The sequence below is a fragment of the Protopterus annectens genome, chromosome 13.part0, assembly GCF_019279795.1.
Source record: "Protopterus annectens isolate FY-2018-M chromosome 13.part0, PAN1.0, whole genome shotgun sequence".
NCBI lineage: Eukaryota > Metazoa > Chordata > Ceratodontiformes > Protopteridae > Protopterus > Protopterus annectens.
In genome coordinates this window covers 1,256,972,127-1,256,989,544 of record NC_056747.1, presented here as the reverse complement: position 1 = coordinate 1,256,989,544, position 17,418 = coordinate 1,256,972,127, and the positions used below count along the sequence as shown (strand labels likewise).

Here is a 17,418-nt window from a genome sequence, read left to right as displayed (position 1 = left end):
ATTGCTTAAAGGCTGAGAAAATAATGGTGGGTCACATTCATAGTGAGCAGAAATTGCTGCAGCATGAACCTTTATAGAGAAGGACAAACCTTTGTCCAATAACTCAGTAAGGTATTGAAGAGCAACACTTAAATTAGGTTTAGAAACCTCAAAGTCCTTAGTTGTACTCCAAAATAAAAATCTCCTCCATTTATCTGCGTAAACTTTCCTTGTACTAGGCCTTCTGGCCTCCAAAATAACATTCAAAACTTGTTGTGGAAGCTGAGACCCCTCCAGGGTTTAAAACAGAATATGCCAGGCTGTCAGATGTAGAGAATGAAGTTTGACATTGAGTAAATGACTGTTCTCCTGAGACAGCAGGTGAGGAATCGAAGGCAAAGGCCATGGAGGCTCCTGTACCAGACTTCTCAGTAATGGGTACCAGTGCTGTCGAGGCCAATCTGGAGCTATTAAAATCATGTTTGGCTTGTCCTGTCTGACCTTCAGCAGTACCTTTGGGAGGAGAGGCAGAGGTGGAAAGGCATACACGTGAAGATTGCTCCAATTGAATGAGAGAGCATCCACTTTCCAAGCTGTGGGATGAAACCTTTTTGTGCAAAACTTTGGCAGCTGGTAATTTTGTGGAGAAGCGAACAGATCTATGTCTGGAGTTCCCCATAACACTGTCAATCTCTGAAATACATGAGGATCCAATTTCCACTCGTGGGGATCCATAACTTGTCTGCTCAACACATCTGCTAAGGAGTTCTGTGCTCCTGGCAGAAACCTTGCCTGAAGATTTAGCTGTAAACTGAGAGCAGTCTCCCACAAAATCACTGCTTGTCTGCATAGAGGATAAGAATGCGTTCCCCCTTGCTTGTTGATGTACCACATGACAGTTGTGTTGTCTGTTTGAATCAACACCTGCCCTGGAAGAAGTAAATCCTTGAAAGCTATCAATGCAAATTGGACTGCTAACATCTCCTTCAAGTTGATATGTAGATGTTGAAGTCTGGCAGGCCACGTGTCTTGTACCCATTTTCCATTTAGATGAGCTCCCCAAGCTTTGTCTGAGGCATCTGTTAAAATCTGACTCGCCTCTGGCCGGGTCACAGAGAGTCCCTTGTTTAGGTGACATTCCTGAGCCCACCACAAAAATTCCATTTGAATGCAAGGTATTATTTGAATGACAGTGTCCAAATCTTGGCAGTGCTGTGTCCATACATTCTTGAGATACCATTGTAGCTTCCTCATATGCAGTTTGGCATTGGGAAGTACCAGAATACAAGATGCCATGAACCCCAAGGCTTGAAGGACTGTCCTTGCAGTCAGCCTGGACTGACGAGACAACTGGTGGAAGTAAAGAGAAAGATTCTTTTGTTTGTCCGGGGTCAAAAAGGCCATCTGGGATGCTGTATTCAGTCTCACACCCAGAAAGCACATGTCCTGAGAGGGTACTAGACTGGACTTTATTTCGTTCACAGAATACCCCAGGCATCTTAACACTGCCATCACATACTGTAAATGATGAAGTTCGTTCTTTTCTTGGGCCAGAATCAGGCAATCGTCCAAATAAGGATAGATCTGTATTCCTCTTAGCCTGAAGAAAGCTACCACTGGAGCCAGAACCTTCGTGAACACTCTGGGCGCAGTAGATAAGCCAAAGGGCAATGCAGAGAACTGATAATGTGAAGTCCCAGCCCGAAAACGCAGATACTTCCTGCAACTGGGCCTGATAGGAACATGAAGGCAAGCCTCCTTGAGATCCAGTCACCATCCAGTGATCTTTGCCCAGCAGAGGTAAAAGCTGTTGTAACGTCAACATTTTGAACTTGGGAATGTTCAGATATGTGTTGAGGATAGATAAATCCAAAATTGGTCTCCACGTGTTTCCTTTCTTTGGTACTAGAAACAGGCGAGAATAAAATCCTAGGCCCACTTCTGGCAGAGGGACCGGTTGTATGGCCCCTATTTGAAGTAGTAGAGAAATTTGTTTGCGAGCCTCTAGTCTTTGCTGAGGAGGAACGTCCGGCATGCCTTTGAAAGGAGGCAAGGTATGGAAATAAAACTTGTAACCCTGGTGTATGATATCCAATACCCATTTGTCTTGGGTAATCAACATCCAATTTTCCTTGAAGAGAGCTAACCTTCCTCCCAAAGGTGCTGCCAGGCAAGAAGGATCTGGCAGCTGAAAAAGTAGGTCATTGGGCCTGTTTACGAAAGGACTGGCCCCTGCCCTCACCCGAAGATTGTACAGGTGAACTCCCTGTTCTAGGCCTGAAAGAACTCTGAGCTCTGCCCCTACCTCGTCTAGATCTACCCCTAGACTGAGAGTCATAAGAAGGATACGTCCACCCCTTAGCAGGCCAATTCCTACTAAACTTCGGAGGCTGAACTTGCAAAAAATCTTTAACAGCCTGCATAGACTTAGCCTTGTCTTCCATTTTCTTCAAGACTGACTCCACAGGTGAACCAAACACATCAGACTGCAAAGGAGCATCCAAAATCCTTGTCTTAACATGGTCAGATAAATTCTGATCCTTCAGCCAGGCGTGCCTGCGAAGAACTGAGCCAGTGGCAGCCACCCTAGACGAGGCCTGCACAGCATCAAAACCACACTGTAATGAATGCTTACCCACCTGTTCAGAGACATGCACCAAATCTTGTAATTCTTTACACTCAATGCCTTCCGCCAGAGCATCCACCTTAGACTTCAATTGAGAAAGAAGAAAGTTTTGATATTTCAACATATGAAACTGGCAATTCAAAGCCCTCATAGCTAAGGTAGAAGATGTATAGACCTTCTTTCCCCATCTATCCAAAGCTCTGGCTTCTTTATCTAGAGGAACCGGGTTTTTTACAACAGAGGCCTTGACACCCTTAGGTCCCTGACTAATAGTTTCTGGGTCCGCCCTAGGACTCTTATAAAGATATTTATGAGCCTCAGGCACCCTGCAATACCTATCCGGTTTAACAGGAGCAGGAGGCAGAGAATCAGGATTAAGTGAAGCCTCTGCAAACACATCTTCCACAACATCCAGAACAGGGGGTATAGCCAAGGGCCTATGCTGGGGTAACAGCAAAAACTCCCTAAGCCTTTTCCTAGAATCGGAGAAGTCCTGACCTTCCCACTTAAAATGTTCCCTCATAGAATGAAGTGTCTCTGAAAAAGAAAAATCCTCTGGAGGAGAAGCAGAAGGAGTGGAATCATCTGCATCAGAATCAGAATAAGGAGAGTACTCCTGCAAGTCTTCAGCTGAAGACTGAAACATCCGAAGCCTGCTCAAAACTTCCCAACTCTGGCTCCACCCTAGGCCTCTTATCAGGAGGGGCAAAGAACCTCTAATCAGAGTAATCAAATCTTCTGCCATTTTAAGCATGTGCTTCTTAGGCACAGACCCTGCTGAACTAGGAGTGACACCAACAGAAGCTAAAACTGGCCTGCCTCTGAGAGAAGCCTTGGAAACAGAAGGAGAAGGCCTAACCACCCTAGGAAGGGAGGGGAGTACAGTAACTTGAGAAGCCCCTTCAGCTTGACCTGCCTCCTGAGAGACCACCTCCTGCAAAATCAAAGTCTCCCCCTGAGACTCCAGAGAAGTCTCCGTCGGAACCACCGGTTCCACTGAAACCTCTAAAGAACCGGCGTCCGGGCAGACGACTCATCTTGCCTGGGTTTAGCAGCTTTGTCTTTGCGCTTCTTCGCAGAAGCGGGCGCCGGAGAATCCGACGGCATATTATAATTGCACCACTTCCCAAAGACCAGCCTAGCACAATCTAACCTTCGCTTAATAGTGCGTTTATTGAACCTAGCACAAAAGCGACACCCAACAACGTCGTGCTCAGGCCCCAAACAAGGAATACACAAAGAATGATAATCCCTATGCGGTATCTGTTTCCCACAAGAAATACAGTTATTCACTTTTTCTGACATCCGGTAAAATACTGAGGCAAGAAAAAACCAAAATATTCCCCAACGGGGTACTTAGCCAACTTGGATTCGGTCTGAAACTCCGAATTCGAAAAATTTCAGAACGCCGAACGGCACTTGCAACGCTGCTTCTGCATCGGACCATGCGGCAAAAAAGACTGGGGAAATGACGGTCATGCGCTTTTGTACCCTGACGTCCTGTCAGTTTTAAGCGCCTTGGCCGACGTCAGCCTAATACTTTGGTATTCGGGCCGACCGAGGACAGCGGACTACCCATATGCAAGGACTGCAGCAATGTGAGATGAAGAACATCCAATATTATGCAGGATGCCATGAAACCCAAGGCTTGCAGGACTTTTCTTGCTGTTAGCTGGTTCTGCTTTGTTAATGCCAAGAAGTAGAGAGGGAGTTTCTCGTGTTTTTCTACTGTTAGGAATGCCATTTGTTTTGATGTGTCCAGCTCTGCACCCAAAAAGGTTATCCTCTGGGATGGTATCAGCCTTGACTTTTTTATATTGACTGTGTATCCCAGGGCTTGCAGTAGATAAATGACCCTTTTCAAGTCTCCTGTTAACTTGTTTTTGTTGTCCGCTTGAAACAGGCAGTCGTCCAGGTAAGGGTAGATTTGGATTCCCTGAAGCCTGCAATGAGCAATTACTGATGCCAGGCATTTCGTGAACACTCTGGGCGCAGTAGATAAGCCAAAGGGCAATGCTGAGAATTGATAATGCTCTGATCCTGCAAGAAATCTGAGGTATCTTCTGCAATTTGGTCGTATGGGGACGTGCAGGTATGCCTCCTTGAGATCTAGAGTTACTAGCCAAGACTCCTTGCCCAACATGGGAAGAAGCTGCTGTAGGGTCAGCATTTTGAATTTTGGGACAATAAGGAATGTGTTTAAAGCAGACAGGTCGAGAATAGGTCTCCATTGGTTTTCTTTTCTTGGTACCAGGAAGAGTCTGGAGTAAAATCCCTGTCCTTGCTCCATAGATGGTACCTTTTCTACAGCTCTCATCCTTAGTGAGTTATTTGTTTTAGAGCTTCTGTCTTTTGATTTGGAGGTAGGTTTGGCATTCCTCTCTTCCTTGGTAGAGTATGGAAGTGAAACCTGTAACCTTGGTCTATTGTCTGCAAAATCCACTTGTCTCCTGTGATGTAATGCCAGTTTACTGAAAATAAGGCTAGCTTCCCGCCTAAGGGTGCTTCAAGTTGTTCCCTGGTAGGCGGTGCCATAGCCAAGTCACTGTGATTGTCCTGTAGTTGTGGTGGTGGCTGTATCTGTGGCTGTACCTCGCTGGTTATTAGCCTGCCACTGACGTCCCCTGTAGGCACCTCTGGATTGACCTCTGCCTCTTGAGCGCCTATTCCTGCCTCTCTGAGCTCTGGAGGTGCCTGGAAAGGACCAATTCTTGGAGGGCCAATTCCTGCTAAACCTTGGAGGTTGGACCTGTAAGAAATCTTTCACTGTCTGGACAGATTTTGCCTTCTCTTCCATCTTCTTCAGCACCTGTTGTGCAGGAGAGCCAAACAAATTGATCTTGTCCATGGGAGCATCTAGCAGCTTTGATTTGACATGGTCTGGTAAGGCCTGCTCTTTTAACCATGCAGGTCTTCTGATCACTGTGCCAGTCATGGCTGATCTAAAGGAAGCTTCCAGTGCATCATAGCCGCATTTTAAGGAATGATTACTGACCTGCTAAATGTTACGTACCATTTCCTGAATAGATTTTTTGTCTAATGGTTCATCAGAGGACAGCTTTTTAGTTAACTGGTCTTACAAATTCTTGATACTGGATCATGTGGAATTGGCAGTTCAAGGCCCTAGCTGAAAGAGTAGCAGAAGCGTAAACTTTTTTTACCCCATCTAAGGACCTGGATTCCCTTTCAGAGGGGAGGGGGTTTTTGGTAGAGGTAGCTGCTACAGCCTTAGGACCCTGGGAGATAGTTTCGGGATCTGCAAAAGGAGCCTTATACAAATGATAATGTATGTCCGGGACCCTGTAGTACCTATCGGGCTTAGCAGGGGCCAGAGGTAGTGAATCAGGAGCAGTACAAGCATCATTAAATGCATCATCCACAACAGAGAGAACTGGAGGGATGGCTAAAGGCCTATGCTGTGGTAAATGCAGAAAGGTTCCAAGCCTTTTTCTAGAGTCTGAAAAATCCTGGCCCTGCCACTGAAATTGTTCCCTCATAGCATGCAAGGTTTCCCCAAAGGAAAATTCCTCAGGCGGAGAGGCAGAAGGAATGGACTCTTCACCATCAGAGTCTTCATAAGGGGAGAAAGGGCCCTCTGGAGGGTTTGAATTATCTGAATCATCAGAGGAGTCATCTGTAGAAACTGGCTCAGGGGGCTCTGCTCTAGGCCTCTTCTCTGGAGGTGGGTGAGAAACCCCGTCTGGGAGAGGTTGGGATCACCGGATCAAAGAAATGAGATCCTCTGCTAGACTAAGCATTTGTGAACTAGAGCTAGGCCTGTGAGAGGGGGTCTTAGCAGGCACAGATTTGGTAGATTTAGCTGCTTTAGCCCTGGCAAAGGCCTTAATCGACATGGCTGCAGGTGGCCTAGCAGCTCCACGTGCAGGGGTTGAAATATCCAAGGGAATAGCATCAGATAATTCCTGGGAACCTGCAAGAGCAGGTGGGATTTCAGAAGCCGATTCCACCAGGTTGGATGAGGCTTCGGTAGGAGGTAAGTTTTCGGCTGAAGGAAGAACCGCGAGCTCGGTTTCAGCCGAAACAGAGACACTCGCGGTTGGCTTAACCGCGATTTCGGCCGAAACCGCGGACCGTGAGTGTCAGTCCTTTTCCTTGCGTTTTTTAGATATTTGCGTAGTCGGAGGATCCGACGGCATAATGTAAGCAAAATCTGAGCCGAAAAACTCCTCAGCAAATTCCGACTGACGTCTAAGCGTCCGGTTAAAAGAAGCACAGGCTAGACAAGCTGCTACGTCGTGGTCTGGGCCTAAACAAGGTAAGCAGTAAGAGTGGAAATCTTTGAGATATTTGTTTCCCACAAGTTAAACAGTTATTCACTTTTTCTGACATCGGCTGAGGCAAGAAAGAGTCCCCAACGGGGTACTTAGCTTTTTAGAAGTCTTCGGTAGTAGAAGTAGTATTCAGTAGTAGTAATCTCTGGTTCTGACCGACCGGCACTTGCGAACAGCTTCTGCTTCGGGCGCCACGTGGCAAGAAAGACGGAGGAAAATGGTGTCGGCTGATGCCTTTATACCCGAACTGCAGCTATGACGTCGGGTGAAGTGCGACACCAGCCGAGGCCAGACCCAGACTTTGGAATCCGGCCGACCGAAGGGCTGCCTGACGACAGGACAACCCATTTGTAAGGACTGCAGATGCATCCTTGAAGGACATCTTTATGGTTATACTGACTAACATTTTACCTACATGTGTGTCTTTAAACTGAAGTGCTTAAAAAAAAAAGTGTTGTGTGATTAGTTTTATGGCTTGAATTTACTATTTAAATCAAGGCATTTGATCCCACACTGATGAAGGGTTGACCGCAAAAGCTTTGCAACCCCCCCCCCCCCAGTTTGGCTTAAGCTCTGCATTTTACCTCAGTTTCCAGGCTATGGATTTCTTTACTACTGTTTTGCATTTTGTATCCTGCTTGATTTACCTACATCCTGTTTTGTTTCTTTGGACTTGGGTTACATTACCTTCTGCACCTGGAAAATAATTCAGGGAAATTCCCAAACAGCTCGGAGGACCAAGTACTGCAGAGAACTGCAAAGCTCTTCCTAGGATTTAATCATTAACAAGAAGCAGTTATGGGTTAATGGGAATTCTACATTCTGAGGTTTGCCAACTCTGGAGTTAAACACTTGGTAAACACCAGAAGTGGAAAATTTAAAGACAAAGGGGGTACACCAATTATGTTCTGCTCCTGTCATAGTGGAGCACTCTGTCATTCTGTGGAGAAGGAAAGGTGGGCTAATAGATTGGTTAAGGGATAGCTCATTTACCACTTTGGGCATGGAGGGATTAGTCTGAAGGGAAACCCTGTCCTTATGGAAGATGGTGTTAAGTAGCCAAAAGTGCTTGTAGCTCAAACTCTCCTAGCCGAGATAATGGCTACCAAGACAGTTTTCCAGGTGCACATCTTTAGGGTGGCAGAGTGCCGGTTCAAAAGTGGCAGTGCAAGTTTTTCCAGCACAAAGTTGAGACCCCAAGGAGGAGGGATAGGTTTCCTTGGTCTGATGTGAAGGACGCCCTTAAGAAACTGCTTTACCTACAATCTAGACCATGGAGGGTCCATGGGTAAAGCAGGCTGAAATGGCTGACTGGTATTTTCACTAAAGAGTATGAAATTTCTGATTTTAGGAGCTCACATGCATAGGTCAGCAAAGAGGCGCATCCACTTGGAAGGGGTCTAGTGGCCTTTGGAGACACCATCTTGAGAACCTTTCCCTTTTAGCTAGGCAGGATTTCCTGGGGGTGGATTTCCTGTCCCTCAGGACAGACAGCATGCCCTCTGAGTACAGGTGTTTGAAAGGGATCAGAAGTTTATCACCCACAGGGTAAGGCTGAGGGTTTGTAGAAGAGGGTGGATAAGGGATCCTTTCTGTTGTGAGCAGGTCCACCTTGTGACGCAACTTTTAGTGATTGCCCTTTGCAAGAGAAGGGAGAACCAATGCTGCCTTGGCCAACAGGGAGTCTCCAGCAAGTAATTTGGCTTGTCCCTCTGAAGCTTCAGCAGGACCTTTTGAATGAGAGGGAAAGGGGGAACACATACAGGAACAGCCCCTTCCAGCAACCTGAGAAGGCATCCACTTTCCAAGCTAGTGGAGATGGGAGCCTGGAACACAGACGTAGTTTGTTCTGACAAGAGGCAAACAGATCTATTTGTGGGGTGCCCCATTGGTGGACAGTATCTAGAAAGACATCTTTTCAACATCCAATCGCTATCTTGAGATCTGCTGAAGGCATCTACTATATGGTTGCCTGTGATGGAACGTAGACAGCCTGCAGGGTTTCCTTGTACTGCATGGCCAACTCCCAAGCTTGTACGGCCAGTCTGCAGAGTAAATATGATCTGGTCCCCCCTGCTTTTTGAAGTATCACACAGTGGAGTGTGTAGACTTGTAAGGGACTAGGCTGCACAAGTGGGAGAAAGGTTTCAGAGCTAGGACCAGAGCAGTCATTTCCCTCACTTTTTTCTTGAAGGGCTCCTACTGAGGTTGCACATAGAGACCAATCATGCCCCCCCCCCCCCATATATCAGGTACAAGGCATCTGTGAGCATGATCCAGATAGGCTTGGATGGCTGTACAGGAAGGCCTGGATTCTGCAGTATGTGGTGTACCCACCAATCTAACTTTTTTCCGGCAAGGCAGGAAGGGAACCTGGAAATACACAGCAATTGCGCTGGGACCAGATATCTTTCAGGTACCACTGGAACTTAGTGTATAACCTGGCAAGGGGTAACAAGAGTATCTGTTATGAAGCCCAGCAAGCAGGTGAAACTCCCTGGGTGAGATTTAAGATTTGGAGGCAGCTTTGGAAATAAAGTGACTGTCTTGGGGAAGGTAGGCCTTCATTAGATGCGTCTTTATCCTGCAGTCCAAGATCATCTCATCTTGGGATGGAGTTGGGGAGGACTTCAGTAGGTTCAGGGTAAAGCCCAGACTTTCCAGGAGAAACTGAATTGCAGATATTCATGAAGGGTACTTGCCTCTTCTGCTTGGAGAATATTTTCTGAGAAAGGTAAAAACTGTATTCCCTTTGCCCTGCAGAAGGCTACTGCAGGGGCCAGGCATTTTGGGAAGACCATTGGTTAAGTGAACAAACCAAAGGGCAAGGCAATAAAACTAATGAGGACGGCACAGCAAAGCGCAGAAATCTCCTGAAGTATGGGGGATGGGAATGTAGAGGTAGCGTCTTTCAAGTCCAGAGAGGCCATGAAGGTGTCAATAGTGGAAGGAGAATTTGGAGAGAAAGCACGCATAAGGAACATGCAGGAAGGGGTTTAGAAGTGACAGGTCCACTATAGGCCTCCAAAGGCCCTCCTTTTTTGGAACCAGAAAGTCTGGAGTAAAACCCTTCACCCTTTTGTCCTGCAGGGACTTTGTGCCTTGAGATCGTAAATCCTGGGGATCGGGTAGGATTGTTTTTTTTTTTTTTTTTTATTGAGGAAGGGGTATGCCTTTTGGAGTTTGCCAGGTCATAAAGTACCCTTTTCTGACAACTGCCGGTACCCAGTGGTCTGAAGTTATAAGGTGCCACACGGGTAGGCAGAGGCAGGCAGAAAGGCAGAGAGGATTTAGGCAGTCACACAGTACTTAGCCTGTCTGGAAAGAACTGCCTGGGAGTAGCCCGAGAGGAGCTAGTCTTGGGGATTGAGTTTTTTTCTCGTCCCTTTCCTATGCTTGGAAGTAGCAGAAGCCCTAACAAAACTTAGTATAGCTGGGTAGTTCCTGTAAAACTTAGCAACTGGGGATACCAGCAGATGTTTCAAGACCTGCAGCTCCTTACTTTTTTCGTGCAGACTCCCAGTTCGGCAGACAAAGGGGAACTTGTCTAATGGTGCATCCAGGATCTTGTTCTTGAAATCTGGCAGGGGTTGAAGCCTGAGCCAGGAATAACACCTTAAACAGATGCAGCTGATCTGACTGATGCTTCTGCAGCACCACAGCTGTATTTTATGAAATGCCTGGTTACCTGTGTTGCTAGTGAAAGTTAAAAAATTTGGAGCCTTAGGGGGAAATCAGGCATAGGACGGCCACGATGGTGCAGTGGTTAGCATTCCCGCCTCACAGCAAGAGGTTCTCCGGTTCGATCCTCGGTTGGGGTGCCTTCTGTGCAGAGTCTGCATGTCCTCCCTGTGGTCACGTGGGTTTCGTCCGGGTGCTCCGGTTTCCTCAGACATCCTAAAGACATGTTGTAGGTGGATTGGACACTAAATTGGCACTAGGTGTGCGTGTGCCTTCTGTGGAAGGTTGGGCGCCGGACTGGCAACTCAACACTGTAAAACTCCACTGCCAATGATGAGCGGACAGGTGATCCGCTGTGGCGACCCCCAACCGGGAAAAGCCGAAAGAAGCGGGGATCCGGCACGGAAATGTAGTTTAGATGCCTGGAAGAAAAGGTCTAGGGCGTACTTAACCATATGGGTTTGGTAATTGATGGCCCTAAAAGCCAGGAAAGAGGAAGTGAAAATCTTTCCTCAGCCTGTCCCATCACCTTACTGTCCTTGTCTGATGGGACAGAAGATGGAATTTGCCTTGACTGCTTGTCCAATGCCACAGCAACGACTGCAGGGTCTGCCATGGCGGGTTTGATGAGATTTGAAAGCCTCAGGGACTTTATAATCTGGCCTTTTAGGGGCAAGAGGCTGCTAACTCTAGGGTCTGTGAGACAGCAGGATAAGGCGTTCAAGTAAGCTGGAATCACTAGCGGGATAGCAAAAGGAGAGGGTGACTCCATCTGGAAAAGTTCAAAATATCTTTTTGCAATTGTCATCTGGGTGGAGTAGCACTAAAAGTACCCGCGCATTACTGATACAATCGCCCCAAACGCAATGTCTTTTGGAGGAGAATCTCTTAATGAGACTTTTACCTCAACTGGCCTCTCCACTGAAATATTGCTCCCCAGATGGAGACTCAGATGAGGAATCAGCAGTCTCTTAAGAGTCTGAGAAGGAATAGGGTCTGCAGATGCAGCCCTGAGACGTAGGGTAAGCAAAGCAGAGATTTGAGAAGCAGGACTCAAGGTCAAAGGCCTGGAAGGTGGTTTGCCAATCTGACTGTTGCTCCACTGGAGCAGACAAATGCCTTACTTTTCTCTTAAGAATCATAAGACTGTGCAGAGGGCCTGGTGTCAGGCCCAAGGCTGCAGGACCATCATCTGACACTAAGCAGGTGTCATTAAAACCTCCTTGGACATGCAGACTCTAGTCATTAGCAGCTTCCAAAATGGTACCCGCCAGACATTCCTCAGCACCAAGACCGGCAGTTGGCAGGACATCTGAAGGAGACTCCATATCCGGCCTGGAACCTTTGACCTTTTTTAGGCAGCTAGACCTCGATCAGTTCAGGAGCCATACCAAGGGCCAGGCGTTTGTCTTTGGTTCTCTACAAAATGTTTTATGAGCTGCCAGATGGTTGCACAAGGTCTTGGATGAACAAATGGCCGATTTTACAAGTCATACAGTTAAGCGATGGCCCCAAGCAAAACAAAGATCATGTGCAGAATTTGCAGACTGCATTTACATTTCCCCTTAATAGACTACATCGGCTAAGAAAAACAGCCACCTAACAAATGTTCCTAACAGGCTACTTATCTAGAGACATCTTCAAAAACTGAGCAGAACGAGCAAGCCGATGTTCAACTGTGGCAGAGAAGTTCTGAGGTATGTGTAAGCAGACGTCATTTACAGCCCAAGGTTTATGGCCCTGTGTGATGTCCCACACCACTTTACAGCAACCGGGCTTTAGCTATGGTAGATGAGCTGGATATTTGGTCGCCCTCAGGCAGAGGATCCCACATGAGAAAACTGCAAAATGAGAATACGACAGATTGTCTTAAAAAACCCACTTCATCTCTTGTTTCTGACTGTAGGTGCTCTCACAAAGGCTACCTGCGAGGACAGCAGCTCAAACAGTCTTATTCATATGAAGAATCAAGGACTGCTTCTGCTATGCTACTTAACTTTATATCAGACTCCTGACTAAAGCAGAAATATCATAACATTCTATGTAGTCAAAGCCAAATTCACCCTTACAGATATGAGGAACCAGATGCACCTACCACGGCTGCCTGAAAGTCCTCCAAATGTACAATCCTATTTGCGATGCATGGAGAAAGACCGCAGGGAGGTTTAACAAGCACTAGGGTACAGGCAGTTGTGTCAATACTAGAGCCCTCTGGCCTTTAAAGCACCAGCAGGCTCTATATGGCAGCACAATGGTCAGGGACGTCCTGGTCAACAGCTGAGAGCTTCCCAGGTTTGCAGCCCGCACATAACCCCCCCCCCCCCAAACAAAACAAAGGGATATGCAGTCTTGGGGTCCACACCTCTCATGCTCCCTAAACTTCTGTGAAACCAAAAGCCCAACATCGATCACAAAAATGAAACCATTTTTTTCCAAAATGAAATCAGAAAATGAACAGCAAACAGATGAAACATTTAACTATGAACTTTACAACTATGATCTGAAAATAACTGGACTAGAGTCAATGAAATTAGCACAAACTGGTCATCTACTTGAGCATCTTGCAGGTGTCTTCAACATGGAGTAAAGCAGCTCCATTCTAGGGATATCTAAAGCTATAAAAGTCAATTCAGGTGTAATGAATTGTACTGCAGCACTCACTCAAGATGGTCTCAAATGTGGTACAGAGCTACACAGCAATTTAACACAAACTTAAGACTCAACATATGGGATGGACTAGGTAAACCATTCCTATAAAAATGAAGGCATTAAAACACGACTGTACTTGCAGACTCTTCCAAATAAAGGTCTACAGCATGAACAAACCTCTCCTCTTCCAAAGGTCTACAGGGTACACAAACATCCCCTTCAAAACTTAGTGATTGACATCCCCACTACAAAGGACATTTTATACAATACATATGCACACTACTATAGATAATAAACCGCATTCACAAGTTTGGTTCAGAGTGCACTAACCTGTTTAGTAAGTGTTTGCGTTAGTATGGGAACCAGATACTGCAGAGCACCTTTGGCATAAAACTTGCTGGTGTGTTCTGGAGGTCTTCCTTGCTCTGCTGCCTGCAAACATTTAAAGATTAGACAATCTTAAACAGAGAATGAATCCGTATAGTAAATGCTTAATGGAAAGCTTCTTAACATGACTAACTTAACAGCAAACATCCCAAACACTTCAGCTTCCAGAGACAGCCAAGGAAAACAGCATCAGACCATGCATAACCAATTCACATGCGTAGTCAAAACCTGGAGTGCAACTGCTTCATAGGAGTTTCAATTTTTTACAAACTCAATTGTGGATGCACAAAACCTGCATAATGTTAGTCTTTTAGACTGTCAAAAGAAATTTCAAAACAATGTATGAGCAAATACAGGCACTTTACTGCAGGAATTAAGTGAAATTTTTTAAACGTTTAGTTCCAGAGAAGATAAAGTCCAAAAACCCTTACGGCATCTCATGCTTTCAAGAGAAGGCAGGCCTGAGATGTATAGGCAACTATGCAATCTAACTTGCTTAGAATGAATAAAAGTTAATGTGAAGCCCAGTTGTGCTAGGGGCTTGCAGTTGAAAACGCTGGATTCACTCTTGCAGTAATGACTCTTGGGATTCCTGACAGCAGTCCAAAGGCCAGCCTCAACTCAATAGCTCTAATCCTCCCCCTCTCCTCCTTAAATCAGTACACTGGTTGTCAAACCTACAAGGCTTTTCCTGGCCCAATTTCTAATCTTTAGTTATGTAGGGGTCCAGGAGCATGACATCTCCACTGAACCTAATCCAGTGAAAAAAGCTTGACTGGCATAGGGAGAATCTACACAGAGTGAGGGAAAGGGGAACCCACTCCAACTAAAAGGGTACAGGAGAGTGAAAAATGGTACTGCAAGTGTACTCCCATCTAAGATTGCAGCAAGTTCCTAACAACTTACTATGTTTTGTAGTGGACTGTTGCAGCATGTTTGGAATGACTCCCACAAACTGGCCAAGCAGGGTGGCTGGCTTCAGAGGAAACAGGACATCAGTTCTTGCAAGACGGCAGAAGCAAATCCCCTCAGTGACCCAAAGTTATGCTTAGCAAGTGCGAACGAGAGACATACTGCTGCTTCTTCCATTCCTGCTTGGTTATAAAACCCTCAAAAGGGAAGCTGTGGTGGCAGCCATAGGCCTAGGAAAGTGGGCCCCAACAGACTGGCATTCTGTGCAGTGAAGTGCAAAGGGAATTAAGTTAAGCAACCATTTAGCAAGTGTTTACAGGTTTACCTTTTCCTTTTGCAAAGGCAATAAAAAGCTGGTCTCTGTCCATGCACAAACATTTAACACTTTGTCCAGATGGACAAAAAATATTAGCTGATTAAAGGAACTCTATTCATGCCCAGTGTAACCCCATACTTATGGAAAAGGCTCTTTGCATACAAGGGCTTGCAAGTCAAATCTGTCTAGCAGATGTCAATATTACTAGATCAATTTTCCATGCTAGCATTTTGACAGGGTGAGAAGCAGCATGCACAAGAGGTGCCTAGGTTAGTTTCTGAACTAAAAAAGTCCCAAGGAGAATATAATTTCTGGGGGGCTTAAATTAAGGACCCCTTAAAGGACCAATTCATAGGCAGCTGAGTGTATGAAAGATTTAGTCGCATAAAGCAGAATCATGTACCCAGACAAATTCGCACAGGCCTGCTTTGAAGTCCAACAGCTATACTTTTCTTCTGTCCTCTGTTCAGGAATCAGTGGATGAATGAGGCTTTCCCTAATCTATGCATGATTAAGGGGGCTTCGATGCACAGCAGATGTACAAGACATCCTAAGAAAATGTGCACCTGGTGGGGAACAGCACTAAACCACTCTAATCAAGGTCTTCAGGTTGCTTGACGGACCTTGTCCAGAGACATCTACATGCTGGGGCAGTACCAGGAGTTTCTTTGCAAGGGTAGGAGGGTAGTGGTGCCACCTAGGCCTGAAGGCTGCTATTAAAATCCTTTGCCTGTCCTCCCTGATTTGCAACACCCTAGGAATAAGAAAATGTGAGGGAAAGCAGGCAGAAAGGCTTCCTGCACTGGTGCCCTTAATCAGTTTGGCAAGAACTTAGCCACACAATAGATGTTCGAAAAACTCATGGCTGTAGTAATGCTGACTGATTTATCCCACCAAGGATGCCATACATTTAGCTAGTATACCAAAGATTAGGAGCACCTTCCCTTGTACTATATATCCAATCTTGGATCTAGGCATGAGGACCAAGTGTTAGTACACAGAGCATGAAAATCCTCCACTTCCTTGCCCCAGAAAAGAAAATCAGATTTGTTTGAGGACAAACTAGTAGAAACAAGGGGGGGGGGGGCATGCAATAGGGGATTCTACCTCAGCCAAAAAGAAAAACTCATGATGGCAGGGGAATGCATATACTGCAACAATGACCTTTATGAACACATTCTGGCAAGTTCACACTTGCTGTACCATGTCCATTAAATCCCTGTTGCAATAATGCTGATGGTTCCACAAAGATTTTAGGTAGACTGGGAAGAGGTAATGCACAAGTCCACTAACAGAGCTTTCCATAACTGTTGGAGCCAGTCTTATATGCCAAGTTGAGACAGCTGACAAATGCATCTTAGTGTGTATAATAAACCAAAATCATACAGCTTACACAAATATTCAAGGATAAATAGGCACCCAAATCCCCCTATTTTAATGATTTTCTAGTAGCAAGTTTTCCAAACACCTTTACTACCTTAGCACATCCTCAAAATAGATACCTAAAAATTTACGATCCATAATGCAAGCTTGGGAGGTCTTCAGGATTAGGTGAATGAGAGCCTCTGTGAGCCAGTCTGACCTGCAGGGTAATGTGGCAACTGCCCTTTGCTAGATTAAAAGTGAAAAGATGAGAACTGATGTCTGGGATGGGGGGGGTTGTCTTGGGATTTTGGGACTGCCCTTCTCATTTGAGGCAATCCTAAAGATTATAAATGGAAGGTATAACTTCCCTTTTCATACGATGGTACCTTTTGCACAGGAAAAGTATTGAAATAATGGTTGGTAGACTATCTAAAACCATCTTTGGTCAGTATCCATTCATGAGGTTATGCCCTTGATAGTTTCAGATAATTTGCCAAACTGCTCTAGACTGACGGACCAGCCTGCTTGCAGAAAGTTTGTGCTTAATAGCATTATCCCTAGCAATCACTACTAAACTGCACATACAAGACGTAGGCTGTTCCATATCACCCTCCAAGGCATAACAGGAGCAGGTCCAAAGGTCACCAGGCTACAGGACTCTCAGCCACCTCAGAAAAAGCTACTACAACCTAGATAAAAAATTAGACTTCCTGCGTTTCCTTTTCTGCCTTAAAGGAACCTCCTAAGCAGGAAGATCCAAAGATGGTCTCATTCTAGAGATTTGTTCAGGAACTTCAGAGCCAAGCAACTTCAGGGTTTTGGGGTCAAAAGCCTGATAAAGCAATCCCTGACGTTATGTCCTGACCCAACGCAGAAAAAGCAGCATATCCAAGTGGAATCAGCTTTAGGCATTTTCCTCTTAAAATTAAGTTTAAAACAAAAGGGTTCCAATGGGGTATTTAACTTTCTAAAGATAGAAGCTGGATTCTTTCGCATGAGCCATACAAATCATAGGTAGGTTACAGGGCTATCAGCCAAAGGGCCGAAGTAAGCCTAGCCAACAAGGTTCCCTGGCTTAAGCCACCCAAGAAAGTTCTTTTCCTGTGCTCCTGTCGAGCAGAGACACAGAAGTGATCCTGGGTGCATTTCCTATTTTCCATCCACTCAAGACTTTTCTTTAAGAGTGCTAAGGAGGAACTTTGCAGCTTGTT

The 17,418-nt window shown here is 45.7% G+C and overlaps 1 protein-coding gene across 1 annotated transcript in view; it reads right to left on the bottom strand.

The window, feature by feature from the left end:
* KPNB1 (karyopherin subunit beta 1) overlaps nt 1-17,418 on the bottom strand; it is a 2,271,876-nt gene that overhangs the window by 1,454,876 nt on the left and 799,582 nt on the right. Inside the window, exon 9 of the mRNA XM_044055271.1 lies at nt 13,558-13,659. Within this exon, the coding sequence (XP_043911206.1) occupies nt 13,558-13,659 (102 nt within the window). The remainder of the gene's footprint in view (nt 1-13,557; nt 13,660-17,418) is intronic.